General features: G+C 50.2%; 1 protein-coding gene across 3 annotated transcripts in view; it reads right to left on the bottom strand.

Annotated features, from left to right (window-relative positions):
* Positions 1 to 16,336, bottom strand: part of Cnnm4 (cyclin and CBS domain divalent metal cation transport mediator 4) — a 39,214-nt gene extending 22,878 nt beyond the window's left edge. For 2 of the 3 annotated variants that reach the window (XM_087566651.1, XM_087566652.1), the window contains exon 1: positions 14,845 to 16,336. In XM_087566651.1, the coding sequence (XP_087422777.1) occupies positions 14,845 to 16,240 (1,396 nt within the window). In that variant the 5' untranslated portion in view covers positions 16,241 to 16,336. The remainder of the gene's footprint in view (positions 1 to 14,844) is intronic. The other variant, NM_001271050.1, reaches the window with a different exon arrangement.
* Between the last annotated feature and the right edge of the window lie 1,167 nt (positions 16,337 to 17,503).

Here is a 17,503-nt window from a genome sequence, read left to right as displayed (position 1 = left end):
ATCCAGGATGCCTGCTCAGGGATGGCCCCACCGCCATGGGCTGGGCCTTCTCCCATCAATGAAGAAGAGGCCCGCAGGCCAGCCTGTGAGTGAACCTAATGGAGGTCTTCTCTCAATTGAGGTTCCCGTTCCTCAGGTGACTCTGGCTTCAGTCAAGTTGACACAAACTAACCAGCCCCCTGCTTCTCACCTCTGACTCCTGCACAAGGAGGCCTTTCTTTTCTAGGATGGGGTTTCAAGGAGCCAGGCTGACCTCAAATTTTCTATGCAGCTGAGGATAACGTGGGGTTTCTGATCTCCCTGCCTCTGCCTCTTGAGGTCAAAAGCGAAGGCTTCAGGTGTGCAAGGCAAACACTCTACCAACTAACATACACTGCCAACCCCCACATGTCCTGTTAGGAGTAAACAGTGATAGTGCTGTACATGCATCTACAGACACATAAACACATTCACACATGCATATACATACATGTACACATGTGTATGTATATATATGCATGCATGGTAATAATATACACATATATAAATATATATATTTCATTTTTAAAATACCCTCACTCCCCCCCCCCACAAAACTACAGTTAGCTGTAGTTATCCTGAAAAGGTAGGTGTATATATCTGTGGTTTTGAGACAGGGTCTCTACACGGTCCTAGCTGTCCTGCAACTAACTATGCAGACCAGACTGGCCTCAAACTCAGAGACCCATCATCTATGCCACCTGAGAGCTGGGATTAAAGGTGTGTGTGTGTGTGTGCCACCACTCCTGGATGTGCAGATATATATCCAGGAATGTTCCCCATTTCTCCTTGACGTTGGTAACAAAAGGAAGTGAGGAAAGTAAGAACGTTTATAGACCCGCCTTGCTGGAGCACAGTTTAACAGAAAACCACAATGCCAAGCACTTCATGCCTTGGACTTAGTCCCTAGCACTTGGAATACGCCTACCTTTCCAGGATAACTATAGCTAGCTGCAATTTTTGGGGAGTGGGGGTATTTTAAAATGGATATAAGAATGTGTAGCGTGATGCCACAGACCAGCACCCCGGCACCGGGGAAGCAGGTGCAGAAGAATCATGAGTTCTGGGACAAGCGGAAGGAATAGCAGAGCGGGGTTGGTCTCCAAGACGAAACCTCTGTCTGCACAGGTGACAAGCCACAGTACCTCCACCCTCTGGGTCAGATGCCCGCATACGGGGCTTTGTTTGTTACTTTTAAAATACTTCGCATTCTTTTTATTTCCTGTGTCATTACGTTTTTATTGAGCCAGATGTGAATCTGAGATACATAAAATCTCTAAACACCTCCCCCACCCCAAAGTCCCTTTTCCAGGGCTGGGTACGGCATACAGTGCCACATGCCTCTTAGCCCAGCATATGTGTACACAGTGCTCTTCAACTGTGCCCTCCCCTTTGATAGCACATGGAAACTCTGTGTGTGTGTGTGTGTGTGTGTGTGTGTGTGTGTGTGTGTGCGCGCGCGCGCGCGCACGTGTGTAAAACTCTCTCTATCCCCTCTATTTAAGATAGGTGTCCAGGACAGGTTCTTTAGATGTTTCTGAAATTATCTAATATAGACGCAGTTCAGATCTAAGGTATCTAGGTAGGATGGATAGGGACAGTTAGAAGGACTCACACGAGACTTAAGGATCCAAAGCCAGGCACAAGGACAAAAACACAGACCTTGCCCCACTGGTCACAAAGAGAGAAGAGTCTGGGTGTGCAGCCCAGGCGCTGACCAGGCTGAGAACCTGGTGTGTGGGTGCAGGCTCTCTGCACAGGAAGAGCGCAGAGTCAGGGGCTCTCAGGGATCCAGAAGTACACCAGCACCGCCAGCCTCCTTCTGGGCTCATCCCTTCCCAGCACTGACCTGTCCCAGCAGCATCCAGCCAGGAGCCCCTTCCCCCTCCTGCCTCTGCCTCTTTACCTCAGGAGGTCCTTGTTCTTCAAACCCCGTGGGCAGCTGCCATAGATATGTCGGTAGGTCATACGTCAGACCACAGTGGGTGAACACGCTGTGCATGCTAGCCATAAATATCTAATAGGAAAGTCTGCTAAAGGCTCTGCTGAAATCCAAGCACATTCTATCCTGCGACCAACGTTCCACTGCATGAGCCTAGTAATTCTACCCCATTACACATTAATGAAAAGAAAGTTAGCAATTTTTCCCCTTAGTGAACTCCAGTGGGTTCCTGGTAGTCATATACCAGTTCCAAATTGTTTACAAACTATTAAAATTATTCTAGATCTTGATAGACAAACCTGAAGAGGGAGAAAAACGACAGCAACCGCAGCATAGGTGATGTAAGAGGCCAGTACTTGAGCAGGAGAGAGACCAGAGGACAAGAGGATTATCTGATATGTTCAAACTTGCTCACCTAAAGTGAGATATTAATTACAAGAGGGGGAAAGACTTAATTATTAAACAATTATTTTTTTCCTGCTATTAAAAGAGCCGATGGCATCTTTATAATCGCAGGAAAAACAATTACAGCTCCATCTCTCATGAATGTAAGTGCCAACATTCCCAGAAAAGATGTTAGCAAATTAAATCTAGTGATGTTAAAGGGGAGCAATAAATCAAGAATATGACAGGTCAGCTCCAGTCATGCAGCATTTGAATTAACGTGGGAAAAACATCAGTATCTCAGATGAAAAGGGGTTAATCATTGGGTTATATCACCAGGTAAAAAGGGGTTGCCGTGCAAACCTAGCAGCCTGCGTTCAATTCCTAGAACCCACGGAAAGGTGGAAGGACAGCAGTCCACTAACCTGAGAGAGAGAGAGAGAGAGAGAGAGAGAGTGTATTTAACTGCTCAGGGAAGAATGTCTCTGATAAAGGAGGTCTACAAAGTTAAAAGAAGCAACATCACAAGTGACAACTGTTAGGGGGCTGGAGAGATGGCTCAGCGGTTAAGAGCACTGACTGCGGGGCTGGGGATTTAGCTCAGTGGTAGAGCGCTTACCTAGGAAGCGCAAGGCCCTGGGTTCAGTCCCCAGCTCCGAAAAAAAGAACCAAAAAAAAAAAAAAAAAAAAGCACTGACTGCTCTTCCAGAGGTCCTGAGTTCAATTCCCAACAACCACATGGTGGCTCACAACCATCTGTAATGAGATCTGATGCCCTCTTCTGGTGTGTCTGAGGACAGATACAGTGTACTCATATACATAAAATAAATACATCTTTTAAAAAAACAAATGACAGTTGTCATTCCTCCCATCCTGAGTCCCACCCCTCATGCTAGTCCAGCATCCTGAGTCCAGCATGCCAGGCAAGCACCACACTGCCGAGCTACTCCCCAGCCCTCCACGGTCAGCTTTGAAAACTTCCCCAAGACAAGAATGGGGTGAGGACACTAGGAGCTGTGACACCCCAACCACTGAAACAAGCAAAACAAGACGAAGAGCGGGAAAGGTTTAGCAGTGAAGGAACAAACTGCCACCGCTCACAGATGGAGTGAGAATCACTGCGCTGACTCGGTTTATAGCCAACAATAAAGGCTAATTCTACTTCTCGGCACCTGCATGTAGGCTAAAAGGGTTATCTGGTGTTTGACCCTGGTTCCCTAGTTCTCAGCACAGGGCTTCAGAAGCCCAAATATCTTTGCCCCAATAAAGAAGCACCTTGGGGGACTCCCAGACAGCTCCAGGCACTAGTCACCAGAAGAGCAAACTTGCTAACTAAGCCAGCTTGGGACTTTGCACTGCCAGTCTCCAGGATGGGGAACTGGGACAGACTTTCATCCAACCATGCCTACATACTGTAGCCCTGATACAAGTGGGTGGGGCTTCCAGGCTGGTGACCACACTGCTGCCCCTGGAGGGGAGGTGCCTAGGTTCCACAGGCACAGGCCCTTTTGGTCTATATGCCTTCTTCCTTCAACGTGATACTGCAATTCTACAAGTTGCACTTCCCTAATTCTTTGGAGTTGTTCTAGCGTACTGGCGGGGCTGGGAAAGACCTCCCAGTCTTGTATAAGCAGAAGAGCTTTTGTCTTGTGTGCATGAGACTACAGGTTCAACCTCCAATCCCCAGCACCAAAAAATAAAATCAGTGAACTCAAGTGAACCCACAGGAAACCCTAAACTTCTCACAAGCTGTTCAGGAGTGCGCAGGGAGTAAGGCCCCGCCTGTGTTCCCACAATCTATAGGCAAACTACAGCTCCATGAAACGTTCTAGGTGAGGAGCTATGCACTAGCGCGCGCGCGTGCGCGCGCACACACACACACACACACACACACACACACACACACATTCTTACACAAGGTGCTGAAGTCATCAAAAGCTTTGAAGCACTGACTGGGGGTGGGCAGATATTGGTCTTCGAAATGAGCTGAACAGCTCTATTGTACAACACGGTGACTATAGTTACTAACAATGCAAGACTAAATGTTCTTGCCACACACATACACACAAAAATGTTAATTACATGAGGGAATCCATATGATAATTAGTTTGATGTAGTCACTGTACAGTGTGTACACATATCAAAACCTGTTAAAATGACAGTGATGGCACACACCTGAAATCCTAGCACCCGGGGAGACTGAGGTCAATGAGAAATCAGTTGAGGGTCAGTCAAGGCTACTTAGTGAAACTGCTCCCCTTCCTGCCCCCAATAGTGGGGAAAGCCAGGCAGAGTGGCACATGGCTTTAATCCCAGCATTCAGGAGGCAGAGGCAGATGGGTCTCTATGAGTTCAAGTCCATTCATGGTCTACAGAGTAAGTTCCAGGACAGTCAGGTTTACAAAGAAACCTTAACTTACAAAAAGGAAGAAAGGAAGGAAGGAGGGAGGGAGGAAGGAAGGGAGGGGAGAAGAAAGAAAGGAAGGAAGGAAGGAAGGAAGGAAGGAAGGAAGGAAGGAAGGAAGGAAGGGTGTTCAACTAGAGGGCTCTAAACCTGTGAGTGTGGAGACCTGAATTCAGTCCTGGATACAGAAGGTGAAGTAGAAAACTTACTCCTGAAAGTGACCTTCTAACCTCAACAAACGCTAAAGCCCAGGCAGGTCTTGAACTTGCAATCCTCCTGCCTCAGCCTGTCGCTAGGGTAACGGTCCGAGGCCACCCTTCCACCTCCCTCACTGTCACTCTCCCACCACAATCTCTAAATCAATAACTGAAGTGACACCACCCAGTACTCAGCAGGGCAGCCTCTGGAGCCATCAGCATGGGGTGTGGAGACACAGGCCTGCTGAGCCTCAGCCCGTCTAAGGCGTAGATCAGTATTCCATAAGTGTCAGTATCCAGACATCTCCTTTAAGCTCTCTGCTTGCCCCTCTTTTACTTCATTTATTATTATTTTATGCTATGTTTCTTCACTTATTTTGGGGTGTGATTGTACCAGTTTCCTTTGGAGGTCAGAAGACAAACTGAGGAAACCAGTTCTCTCCTTCCATCATGTGTGCCTCGACTAAACTCAGGTCACCGTGCCTAGCAACAAGTAACTTCACCCAAAGGGGCAGCGGCCATCTTGCCAGCCCCTCTGTTTTTCAGAAGGCAGCCACTTCTCAAAGGACTGGGCTGGAAGCCACTGTCTGCTTATGCCATAGTTCCCAGGCAGCAGCATTTGCATGCTCCCTTACCCTTCTTGCTTGGACACTTCTAAGAAAGGCATTCTGTTTCTGTTTGCTTGTCTGTTTTTTCCAGGACAGGGTCTCTCCGTGTAGGCCAAGTTAGCCTTCAACTCTCCAATCCCTTGTCTCTGCCTCCCTAAGTGTTAATAGGACACAGTTGTGTATCATTGTGAGATAAACGTTTTGGGCACAGTGGTTCACACCGATGATTGCAGCACTCAGACAGATCCCTGAGGCAGGAAGATTGCCATGAATATGTCGGTTTTACACAGAGAGCTCTACATCTGCTGTGACTGGTACGAGAGGCCACGTTCCTCCTGCCTGACTAGCCTGCCTATGCCCTCGTACTTGGGGAATGGGTGTACCAGCAATTAAGATGGGACTCAACATTTCCCAGTTAGCAGGGAGAATGTACTGCTGGGGGTGCCGCTCATTAATAGAACACAGGCCTAGGGTGCTCAAGGCCCTGAGTCAGGGGTAGAGAGGAAAGGCAAGATGGCTCAGAGGGTACAAGACATTTGACACGAGGCATGATAAACTGATTTCCATCCTGGGGACCCACATGGTAGACGGGGAGAAACAATCCCCAGAAGTTGTCCTCTGACAGCAGCCCCATCATGGCACACACACAGATGCACATGCATATGCACACATAAACACACAAACACGGGGTTGGGGATTTAGCTCAGTGGTAGAGTGCTTGCCTAGCAAGCGCAAGGCCCTGGGTTCGGTCCCCAGCTCCGAAAAAAAGAAAAGAAGAAAAAAAAAACAAAAACAAAAACACAAACACACAAAGAGAATATCCTGTTTTCAGTTCTCGCCCAGATATTATTTCCTTTCTGCTCAGCTTGCGATTTACAAATAAGAGAATATTGGACTTTTTGCAGATGGCTTTCTAATAGGCTTTTAAAAAACTGAGTGACTTGCTTTTTACAGAAACTAAGTTCTTTTTTTTTAATTTATTTTAATCGTGTGCATGTGTGTGTGTGTGTGTGTGTGTGTGTGTGTGTGTGTGTGTGTGCGCGTGTGCATGTGTGGTGATGGGCATCGGACCCTAGGGGTGGAGTTCCAGGTGACTGAACTGGCAAACATAAGTGCTGGAAACCTGCCTTGAGTCCTCTGGGAGAGCAGTGACTGCTCTTGGACAATGAACCATCTCTATCCTATAGTGGACTTTTGGCTGAGCTCAATACATTTATAACTTAAAAAAAAAGGCAGGTGCCACGCTGAAGAGTGGGGCCGACTGTCATGCATAAGAGCTGCTGTGGTCACCAGCTGCTGTCACTGCCAACTCAGGCACCTTCTGGACAATGGGAACGGTAACAGTTAACACAGCTAATGTTTACTACACAGTGACATAGTACTGGGCACAGAGCTAAATGCCTTGCATGCCTGACCTCCTTCAGTCCCCACATCAACCTGGAGGTGTGGATGGGCAGATTCATGGCCACTAAGGGAATTTTTCTGAGTTCAAGAGTAAGGTCACCATTCTAAACAATTCACAAAACAAACTGGCTGTACGTGGGTTATTTACTTATTTTTCAGACTCGCTTTCACTCTTGGGAAAGCTGGAGAAGAAAGAAGGACGTAAGCTGGGAATAGGTCTGTGGGTTACAGTGCCTGTGCATACAAGTGTGTGTGTGAGCCTTCAAGTACCAGGGCATGGCCCTGCTTGTGCACACAGACAAGGGTGTGTGTGTGTGTGTGTGTGTGTGTGTGTGTGTGTGTGTACGTGCATGTGTGTTCACAACTATGAAAATGCAAAGCTGGGGTAGAGGGATGTGTGTGGACATGTGAATGAGCCTCCCTACCTATGTGGGGGTCACATATGTGTGCTTGTCTGGGGTAGGGAAGGGATCCTCCTTCTAAGGAGGCTCCAGGTGCCTGCAGGCCAAAGACTACACATTCCAGAGAGCCCAGGGAACCAGTCTTTCTAGAGCCCTGCCCAGGTCACAGTAGATCAGGCCTGCAGCAGGAAAGCGACTCTGATGGTAAGCTCTGGAGAATGTCCCAGCCCCACCGAGTTTAACCCCTCAACCAAAGGGTGACACTGCACATTGGGCCTCTCTGGGCTCTACTTCCTGCAGACCCACGTGGGGCAAAACAAGACTGAGAATGCAGGACACAAAGAAGTCATTTCTTACCTAAGAAGAACCAACCTAGGCTGTGTTCCAAAAAGCTGGGTATAAAACTGCCGACAGTGATGTTAATGTTAAAGATCTAGGGCGGCTCCAGGCAGAGCACACGAATGGAGAATAAAAATGGTTTTCGTTGTGTTTTGTTTCAGACGGAGTCGAGAGATGCAGCCCTGGCTGGACTGAAATCTGAGATCTGCCCACTGCTGTCCCGTTTGTTGCCAGGGTGGCAGACTTGTGCCACTGTGGACATGATTTTGATACTGCTGTTTGTTGTAAGAAGTTTTAAAAACTGTGACAATGGTAAGCCTCAATCTCCCTCCCTTTCTCCCCGCCACCCTCCGGGGAGTCTCTGGCCACCCTAGGCTTAAACTCACTATCTTCCTACCTCAGCTAACAGATGTGAATGCTAGGATTTCAGTATGCCCCAGTGTGCCCTACTGTGAAAGTGAAATTCTAAAAAAGCTGTCACAACGCATTAGAATATTCCAAGGAGTTCCTTCTTGGTCACACGCTGGTAGTTTGGTTTGGCTTAGACTTTTTGTTATCTTTGCTGAAGTTCTGGCAGTGAGATGCCTGTTTTTTTATGGCTATGAAAAAAAAAATAATGACCAGCAATAAAAGTAAAAGAAAAAAGAAAATGGCAAATAAATAAAACAGGAGTACAAAGAAGCAATCCAGACTTCAGTCTACAGAAGAGGCTGCAAGCTTTTCGCAACAGTACATCTTGGCATGCTCAGCTGTGAGGACAGGGACAACTATGGTCCAGGACAGCTGCGACCCGTGCAGGCATACAGGATGGAGGCTGGTTGAAATGGCAGCGGTGCCTAGGGTCATGGTGGATAAGTGGGGGAGCTTGGATAACCCTCATATCCTCAGAGAAATTCAGAGTGTCTGTAAGCCCACAAGAAATGTTGAGAGAGTAGTAGTCTGAGGGCAAGCAAGGGCAGCCTGTCCCTTCTCATGGGCTGGATAAAGGAACCAGTAGGTCCTGCCAACGCCAGGCACTGAGACAGTGGCATAGGAACCTGGCCTGCTCCCCTCCGATTCATACTTCCCAGGACGTGCGGCCTTTCTGTAACCAACTTCGAGTGCAGGCTAAGCACAGTCTCTGTCAGCAGACTGGAGCTGGCAGGTAAGTCACTCTCAAGGCACAACAGGATTCCTTCTGTTCAAAGATGTCTTTGTGGCTCTGTCTAGAGGATGGTAGGAGCAGGGACACAGAGAAAATAGTGATCTGTACTTCAAACCCCAAAGGGCTGAAAAGCAGTCCCAAGAGGCACAGGTTCTCTTACCCATGAAGGACCAGTGAGGTCATTTCCTATCTGTTTGTCTAAGTGTCCCAAGAAGTGTGTGAATTAGTGACCCCCTGTGAAGAGCCCACAGAAAGGTCCTCTTGCTTCACTGCTTCTTTCTCCAGACTTCTAGTGACAAGACAGCCTCCTCTCCGAGGTCCCCTGCCTTCATCCCCTGCCCCCATTGGGTGCTGTTCTGTGACCTTGTGTTCTCGGTACTCATCTGTTTCCGGGTTAAACTTTGTTCAGTGACCCTTATCCTGACCTGTGGTGTCAGGAAACCATTAGAGCTAGACGCTTTCAATTAAAAAATGAGCCTTTTGCAAAGCCAATGCTGGAATGCTAAGAAGCTCTTATTAGGGCCTAGACGTAGGCAACACACCCTGGCACACCCACAACTGGTTTAAGGGAGGTCTATGCACACTAGGTTCCCGGGATCACTGCGCCCCGGCTCCTCGGAGAGAACCAGCCTGCAGGTGGCGAGGTGCCAGCCTGCAGGTGGCGAGGTGCCAGCCTGCTCGAGAGTTTTGCCCCCTACTCACAGCACAGTGGCAGAAAGAAAGGAGGCAGCAGCCTGGCTGGCAAAAGGCTATGTCAGCTGCCCACACTTGGGACCGATGCCCTATGTCCAGAGTGACATTCACACACAGATGGCAACCGTCACTCTCAGGTGCGGCTCCTCAAGATCAAATCACTGACTGATGAGGGGCTGATGGACATCAGCTGAGCAACTGTCCCTGCGCTGTCCCTGAGCCCCTGGCTTAGATGTCCCAGGCTTCTCCTTGCGCAGAGCCCAGTACGGTCCTTGACACCTTTTCACCTTCTTCATGAGCCTGGCAGTGACAGTGCCCAGCCCGACCCTGGCCTTCCTCCCGGGCCCCATGTGAGCATGTCACCTGCACAGGTGCTTGGCCACTGAGTGGGACCCTGTCGGAAACGCAGACTATTAGGTGTGGTGAGTCCTGCCTATAATCCCAGCACCTAGAAGGTTGAGGCAGGAGGATCCTTGTGAGTTTAAGGTCAGTGGCTGGCTACAATGTAAGATACAGTCTCAAGAAAACAAAACCAGTTCAGTGAGATGCTGGGCTAAAAGCATTTGGTCCCTAGAACCAACAGCAGAATGAAAAAACTCCTAAAAATTTCAGTGCACTTGAAAAGGCTAAGTGAAGTGGCATATTTCAGGGTCTTTGCTGGATCTTTCACCCCCAAACACACACAAAATGGCTTTAGAAAGGAAATGTTAATTTTCAATAAAAAGGCTGGGTGACTGAAGCAAATGTGAGAAGCTCTAAAGTTTACGGTGCTAAGCAAAGGAGCAACAGAGGGTGAGATTTTTTATTTCCTTTTGCTCCATTCTCACCAAACTGACGATTCTCCTTTCCCTACCACAGTTAAACCACATTGTGATCCCCAAATCACAAGCCAGACACCTCAGACATTGACGTTTGTGCCTGCCTGCCCTATCTGTGTTTGTACAACCAAGCCTTGGTCTCACGCCTGTCTCCCTGACAGACTGTGAGCTCTGTGAATAAATGCCTTGAAGAGTCTCTGACTCCCCACAGCCAGCGCTGTGTCTGACACGCAGTGCTGCAAAAAGTTAAATGCTTATTGAACAAATGCCTGAACAGGTAGCTGTGTTGGGGAGCAGGAGACATTACTGTTGGTGTGTCACATGGCAGGAACTGAGGGTGAATGCGAAACTCAGGCAGTGTTTTTTTCTTGACTTTATAGTTGTTCTGGGAATAAATTAAGTAGATGGGAAAATATGACGTGGCACAGGCAGGAATATGGGAGGGATTTTTTTTTTTAACACGAAAATATTTCTAGCTTGCTTTCTTCTCCAAATTACACCCTGCTAACTTGCTGGGAGGAGTACTAACGGGTTCAAGGTCACGTCATAGGTCAGTGACCAAGCTGGGTAGAATGTAACCCCAGTTCTGGCTGGGTGGAGTGTTTATATCCGTCAATATACAGTGGTCCAGAGGGTTATAAGGGGGGTAGGGAGAGATAAGATGGTTAAAGATGAGCTAAGGCCTGGCAAGGGCAGGACTCCCCAGGAAGGGGCACAGAAGGGCTAGAAGGTGGGCTCGAGGTTGGGGTGGGGGGAGGCATCATCCATGACTCTGCCTTAGCATTTGCAAAAGCATCTAAGGGGAAGTCAGATGTAAAGTGGCCTAGGAGTCACTGGGCTTTCTCGTTTCAGGATTCCAAGCTGTGACAAGCCCACTCCCAACACCCAGTACTGCAAACAGTTTTAGGCGAGGTTCCAGTAGAAGGGCCAAGGTTCAAACTCCGTGAATCTGGGTGGCCTTGATTAATGGCATGTCTTTATGCCACACAGCGTCTTACTCCTGAGAGTCCCTAGAGCACCTGCAAGCCTGTCCTGAACGTGGCAAGAGGGTTCAAAAGCATCTACGGTTACCTGTCTTGAGGTAGGAACCAGGATTCTCTACCTTAATCCTAGGGGAGTTCAGCTCCCCATACCCACACATGTGCTGTGCAGGGCATTTCGTGATCCACCTTAATGAGGGAGACTGTGTAAAACCTCCCACGGCCAAAGACGGCTCACTAGCAGGCAAAGGGACACAACTGGCAATGGGCCTTGAGTGTTACACTCAGACAGTCCCAAACTCTCCATGCCTGGAATCGAGATACACACACACCACTTCTCCTGGTGCAGACGGAGATGCCGGAGATGCCACAGTACTTCCCTTAGCCTTGTCATAAAATTCCGAAGCTTCTAGAACAGCAATAATGTTCTCCCAAATCTGACAAGTCCTTCATTCACTAGGTAAAATTTTATTGAGGCCTTACTATGTGCCAAGGGCCATACCAGAGCTATCCATACAACCGCCAGGGCATGGAGCCTGCCCTTTGGATCTTATATCGTACTGGGTGGAGATGAGGGCTTGGCAAACCACTAAGCCCCTGAGCTGAGGAGGAGAACGGAGCACAGAGGTAGAGGACTGGGAAAGTCGAGAGAGATGTTGGGGTGACAGGCTTAAGTGGGGTGACCGCAAGGCCTCCCAGAGGCAAGGCTGAGGAGGTGAGTTAGGGGAAGGAAGCCACACTAACTTTCTTGGACAACAGCTGGGGCAAAGGCCCCAGAGCTGGGAGTGTCGAGGTGTGTTTGAGGAACAGAAAGCCTGGCAGACAATCATCCATTCATTTGTTCAGCTAACGCTCACGGAGGCCCCATCTGTTGGCCAGGCCTGCAGCGGTGAAAATCAGTAAGGCAGGGCCCCATGCTCAAGGAACTTAACAAAGCTAGGGAGTGGGGAATTAAAGAACCTGGTTTAAAAAAAAATTAGATGCACGCTTGGGGCGCAGACCTACAGTCCGGTACAGCCTCAGCTACAGAATAAGAAAGCTGACTCAAGCCAAACCAAACCTCAACAAGACAGACAAGACAGAAAGTCTTTAGTCAGGGGGGCTTCTGGCAGAGTGAGGTCTAGAGCCATCATACAATTTGGGGGTGAAAGATCCAGCAAAGACCCTGAAATACGCCACTCCGTCTGGCACAACGCTGGCACTGCTGAACTGTACTTGTTCCTGGTTAGTAACAAAAAGAAAAGAGCCCTCCAAACACTAACCTTGAAAAGAAAAATCTTAGAAGCTGTAAGTATACACTAGGTGTGTGTCACATCCTGGCAGCCTCGGGATAGGTAGGGGTGGGCACCAGGTGGGACCCAGAAAAGCCCACACAGCAGGGGGCAACAGCAAGACACCTCTGTGGAAATTTACCAAATTAAGACTGGTCTCCTAAGTCCTCCAGACATCAGCAAGGAGGCATACATGGCCCAGGGTCTGTTCATAAGGAGTGACCACTGTGTCACACTGTTATCTGACCACAGGGTAGATTGCTCCTGCTTTTCCATGAACTGCTTGGGATCCACACTCTACGGCCTGGACTCAGGCCACAAGACTCTGTCAAGGAAAGTCTGGTGGATGGACCAAACTGTGGGGATAGGGTTCAGCTCAGGACAACTCTGGCCTACGAGACGTCAGCTCTGCTTTTCCAGCTCAAGGAAGGACACTTCTTCACAGGACAGAGCAGAGTCTAAAGTCACCTTGCTCAAACCCAGTATGCTCCCATGAAACAGAGGTCAGCCCTGCTGGTCAAGAGCTGGACATCAGAGGTTGGGGATTTAGCTCAGTGGTACAGCGCTTGCTAGCAAGGCCCTGGGTTCGATCCTCAGCTCCGGGGGGGGGGGGGAGCTGGACATCAAATTAAGCCAATTCATATTAGTTGGATCCAGATCTAACCAAACTGATGGGGAGGTACTGGTAGGTATATCTGTCACCAGAAAACCACCTCAGACCACAGAGGCAGGTAAGGAGGAAGCTGTCATGGGAATCCTCATGAAGTTCCCAAAGAAGCCACTGCAGGGAAACTTTCAGGTCCTTCAGCTGCAAGATGGAGGGAGGAGACACACTCCCCACTGCTCCTACTCAGAGCGAAACAGGCTCCTGGGTCTACAGCACTAACTCTCCTTCCATGCCATCCAGACTATCTCCTGTCCTGGTCACCATCCTCAAGATGCCCTTGGCTCTGATGCTGAGGATCTCTGTAGAAAACTTAAAAGGGAGAGTTGCCAACCTGCCTCCTTGGCCGTGACCCTGACCCAAGTGCGCCTTTGAAGATCAAACCTGGTAAGGCCATTTCTTCTCTCCTGATCCCATTTCAAGCCTGTCTACCACCTTCCGGATTCGGAAATGACCCCGGGCTTATCACAACTAGTGTTCAAATGTGGCTCCCGGGTCAGCCGAGCCTTAGCCAGAAACAGCTCTATGTACAGGAGGAAGGTTGGGACCAGGACTGTGAAGCAAAGTCATATGAGCTTCAGGGTCTCCTCTACAGAGTTCCCTTTCTTCCTCCTCACCTCCTTCACCCTAGGAGAGTTTTACTCTAGAGCTGCCTTGTTTACAGCCACTTTTGGGAGTTTCGGGGCAGAAGAGGGAGGAAGTCTTTGCTGGCAATAAGGAAAATGGTGTGTGCCCTGAGCTTGGAGGCAAGGGAGTAGACCCTCTTAAGTGCCTACTTACGGGGGAGCTAGCCAAGCACACACACACACATCACATACACACACACACACACACACAGCAAGGCCACCTGAAGACTGGGAGTGGGGGCAAGTTTATGTTTGACTCTTGGGAAAGATGGAGCAGTAACCAAAGCTCTCCCTCCATGCTTCTGCTAAACAGCAGAAACTGTGGGAGTTCCGAGTTGGGAGCCCAGGAGAGACCTCCCAATTTTGCTTGTGGGCTGGAGGGTGAGTGATACTACGCTGCCACAAAATCTAGAGCTCCAAACCTGGGGCAAACTCGAGGGGGAAAGTGTGAAAATATCCAAGCTGTCCCCTGGTGGTCATGGGTCAGAAGAGCCAGGAGGTCCACTAGAACCACAAAACAATCCTCACAAGAGCGGTGCAACCCAGTCCCAAGTCACTTCATCAGTCAAGATTCCCCTCAAATGTTTTCCCCTGTGACAACATCCTCAGCTCCCAGACTACTTCCCCTCACCACCCTTTACGTCTCCATGAGGCCTGGTGGCTGCTTTTCAGCCACGAGCCTTACCCTGTATCCCTCCCGCAGCTCCAGACAAGTGTGTCTCCTTCAGCTTGGATTCAACTAAACACAGAGCACAGTGAGAGCTGCTTCTGCTGCGCCTGTGATAACGTTCACCCCAGAGGTACAGGAAATGATGGACAGAGGGACCCAGAGTCAATTGCACAAACAGAAGAGTGAAACAGAAAACAGAGAGCACGCAGGAGATGCTTCAGGGAAAGTGGTGGGGGGAGATATCAAAAGGACATTTAACCAGGAGCCACCCCAGTCCTTACCCTTCTTGAATTCCTCCAGCATGGCATCCAGCTTGGTGTCATGAAAAACAAAATGGACCGGGTGGTTGTAGAAGCGAGTGATCGTCTTGAGCGGGGTGCAGTCATCTGGGTCAACAAAAGCCAGGTCTTTGACGTAAAGGATATCTACGATATTGGACTGCTCATCTTCAAACACAGGAATGCGAGTATAGCCACTCTCCATAATCTCCGACATGGTGTTGAAGTCCAGAATGGCATCACTGCGGATCATGAAGCAGTCGTGTAGCTGGGTCATGATATCCTCCACAGTTTTGGTCCTTAGTTCCAGAGCACCCTGGATCATGTTTAACTCCTCCTTCACCAGGTCATTATAGGGCTCTGTCACCTTCAACATCTCCATCAGTTTCTCCCGATTGTAAACAGTGCGAATCTCCTGACCCAAGACGAAGTCCAGGAGTTTGCTAATGGGGAAACTCAGGGGGAAAGTGAGTAACATAAAGATTTTGGTGAGAACAATAGTGTTGGCACCCACAGCCAGCCCATGCCTGGAGCACAGGGCTTGAGGTAAGATCTCCCCAAAGATGACAATGCCAATGGTGGAGGAGGCCACTGCCATGATGCCAGAACCGATGAGGTTGTCTAGAAGGATGGTGAGGGAGGTGTTGACTAGCACATTCCCCAGGAGCAGCGAGCAGAGCAGGTAGTTGCCCTTGCGCCTGATGGGCTCTATCTTGCGAGCGTACCTTCTCTCCTTCTCAGTTCCACAGTTCTGCACGATGCGCAACTCCATCGGGTCCAGGGCCATAAGCCCCAAGTTGAGGCCAGAAAAGATGCCCGACAGCACCAACAGCACCAAAACAAGAAGGATGTGCAGCCAGAGCGGCAGAAACCTCCCATGCTCCTCCACCATGAAGAGCAGGGAGTCCTTGTCCGTCCATTTGAGCCAGGGCCCGTCGGCCCGGGTCCGGGTGCACAGCGCGTACAGCTTCATGTTCTCACTCCTCCGCAGGAACTTGGTAATCACCACTAGCATCCCCGACGTGTTCCCGCGGCTCACGTTGACCAGCCGCTGGACCACTAAGTCCTTGGTGAGCTCCAGGCAGTTGGTGGAGTTGTGGACCGTCTCGGCGTCGTCCACCTCGGTGAAGGAGATCAGGTTGCTAGAGATCTCGCCCAGTCTGTGGCCGTAGAGCCTCAAGTTCACCGTGCTGCCCTCGGACACGAAGATGATGCCATCCGGGTTCATCCCGCACGACTTGTTGCAGCTCGCCAGCCTCATGCCTAGGATCACGCTCTGCTGGGGGCTGCTCTGGCCGCTGGCCGCCCGCGTCCATAGCAGCAGCAGCAGCGCGGCCAGGAGGAGGCGCCCTCGGGCCGGCCAGCCGTCCCGCCGCCCGCCCCCGCCCCCCGGCGCCATGTTGCTCCGGCCCCGCCGCTGCCCGCGCCCCGCCGCGCGCCTCACTCGGCGCCGCCGCTCCTGCCCTCCTGCCGCTCCGCCGCCGCCGCGCCAACTGCCCCAGGAGAGGGCCTGACGTCAGACCGCGCCCCGCCCGCCCCGCCCCGCCGCCCCACGCCCCTTATTTGCATGCGAGGTCCCGCCCCTACCCAGGGCTCGCGCTCCGGGCTTAAGGAGGTCTGAGCGCTTAAGGTGGAACGGCGCGAGGCGAGCGCGGGAGCCTGCGGCGGGGGGGCGCCCAGCCCAGCCTCCGCGCCGCGCGCGGCTTCTCCCGAGCTCCTCCTTAGGGAGCCCGGCTCCCAGGCCTCACGCGCCTGGCTGCTTCCGGGTCCCCTGCACTCTGTTGCTCCGTTCTAGGGCGGGTGTGCTTCTCCACAAGCACAGCGAGAAAAAAGCATGCCATTTCCTGGTTTAGAAAAAGAAAAGGGAACCTGAGGGCTCAGGCTGGCATTACAGCCTCCTCACTTCTGGTATTTTTGCTGGCCTTGACCCAAGGCCAGAAATAGATTGTCTCTGCCCCCGAACTCCCCCAGCCCACCGGTCGCTTCTGTCTGGAGACCACCAGCCCCCTAAGGTGCTGAGGATTCAGGCTCTGAGCTAGGTTTTTCACCTGTCATTTCTATTTAGGGATGTTTTCATTGAATATGTATACTTGCAGACTCTAACAATAAGGCAACGAACACGCCAAAATTCTTGCACACCTTAGTTTACAGCCTAGCATCAGAAAAAATGGCAATAAGCAAGTATAGCTATACGGGGCGGGGGGTGGTGGTGGTGGCGGGAGGGGGAGCTCAATAAACAAATACACACAGGAACAGTTATTGAATCCTTCTGGCCACGTGAAGTATTTTATATCTTACAGATTTGAACCTAGGCACAAATCTTAGGCCTTTCAGATCTCCACCGTTAATCCTAGTTCCTGTCTGTAAACGGCGGTAAGAATGACTATTGAGACAAGATCTTACATAGCCCAATATGGCTTTGAACTCTTCAAATCTAAGGCTACCGTGAACTCCCCGATCCTCCATCCATAGACTCCCAAGTGCAGGGTTTACAGGCATGCACCACCATGCCTGGGTTGATTTGATTGTTCAGCTATGGGTTCAGTTTTTAATTTGATGGCAGGAAGAGTGATAACACAGCATCACCTGGCTAAAGCAAGTGAGAACAATTGGCTTACACATCAAACATGACATGACAACTCTCTGTGAATAGTCTTTGCCT

The sequence above is a fragment of the Rattus norvegicus genome, chromosome 9 (genome assembly GCF_021556685.1).
Source record: "Rattus norvegicus strain SHRSP/BbbUtx chromosome 9, alternate assembly SHRSP_T2T, whole genome shotgun sequence".
Lineage (NCBI taxonomy): Eukaryota > Metazoa > Chordata > Mammalia > Rodentia > Muridae > Rattus > Rattus norvegicus.
This window is presented reverse-complemented; position numbering and strand designations above follow the sequence as displayed.